At 37.0% G+C, this 1,016-nt stretch overlaps 1 protein-coding gene across 1 annotated transcript in view; it reads right to left on the minus strand.

Moving 5' to 3' along the window:
• Positions 1-234: 234 nt before the first annotated feature.
• LOC102590078 (casein kinase II subunit alpha-like) overlaps positions 235-1,016 on the minus strand; it is a 14,501-nt gene continuing 13,719 nt past the window's right edge. Inside the window, exon 10 of the mRNA XM_006364355.2 lies at positions 235-669. Coding sequence (XP_006364417.1) covers positions 610-669 — 60 coding nt within the window. The 3' untranslated portion in view covers positions 235-609. The remainder of the gene's footprint in view (positions 670-1,016) is intronic.

A 1,016-nucleotide genomic window follows, 5' to 3' on the forward strand; every position in this document is an offset into this window, starting at 1 on the left:
CAACACGTTTAACAATATTAATAGAAGGTACGAGTAAAATGCAAAAACATATGGAACTATATCAAGGTCTGTAGTATGTATTAAAGGTCGACATGGCATCTTTGACACAAACGCATCCCTGGATATGAATACACGGTCCTGTGTTGGCATAAGCTTATGGAATTGTAAATGTTTTCTCAAATCTAGGCAGGGAAGTAGTAACTTATATTTCTAGTCTTAGAGTCTTGAGACTAATTTGAGATACAAAGGAAGCCATCCATTTGTTCAAAAGTTTCAACACAAAATACACACTGAATGAATTCATACAGTTATACCTTAGAAAGCACAAAAAAAAAAAAAAACTAGAAGTTGACTAAAACCAGGAAATGAGAAAACAAATTGAATTTTTTGCTTATTCTTTTAGGTCGGTCCTCACACAAAGCTAAAAGAAACAATACAGTTAACCCAAAACTGGTGCAGATGAGTTATATCTGATAAAGCCAGCAACTCCACCAGGAGTGGTTCATAATAATTGCCCGTCACTAGAGAACATATATGAACCAACACAGAGTATCACATAAAGACTGCAAAAGAAGGCCAGGATATTTGATCCATTGCCTGCTACATCTTTTAGTGAGTGCGGGTTCTACTGCTTTCAGCATTTCGTACAGGATAAAAATACGGATGAGCCTGCAATGTAGATCACAATTACAGTAGGCAATGTTTCCAAGAAACTTGAAACAACCACATACTAAATAATCTACATCTTGCCAGGCAGAAATCAAAGATTTAGAGGAGAAAGTGGAAACTTTTGTTATTAAATTTACGGAAAAGGGTCAAATTTGCCCCTGAACTATGCGAAATAGACCACTTATACCCTCCATTACATTTTGGGATCAAAAATACCCCTGCCGTTATTCTAGGAGACCACAAATACCCTCAAGAGTTAGCACCCCAAATTATTAGTGACGTGGCAAGCCACATGGGACTAATCCCTCCACCTAAGCATTGCCAACTAAGATTCACTACAAAAGAAC

The sequence above is a fragment of the Solanum tuberosum genome, unplaced genomic scaffold (assembly GCF_000226075.1).
Source record: "Solanum tuberosum cultivar DM 1-3 516 R44 unplaced genomic scaffold, SolTub_3.0 scf00490, whole genome shotgun sequence".
Taxonomy (NCBI): domain Eukaryota; kingdom Viridiplantae; phylum Streptophyta; class Magnoliopsida; order Solanales; family Solanaceae; genus Solanum; species Solanum tuberosum.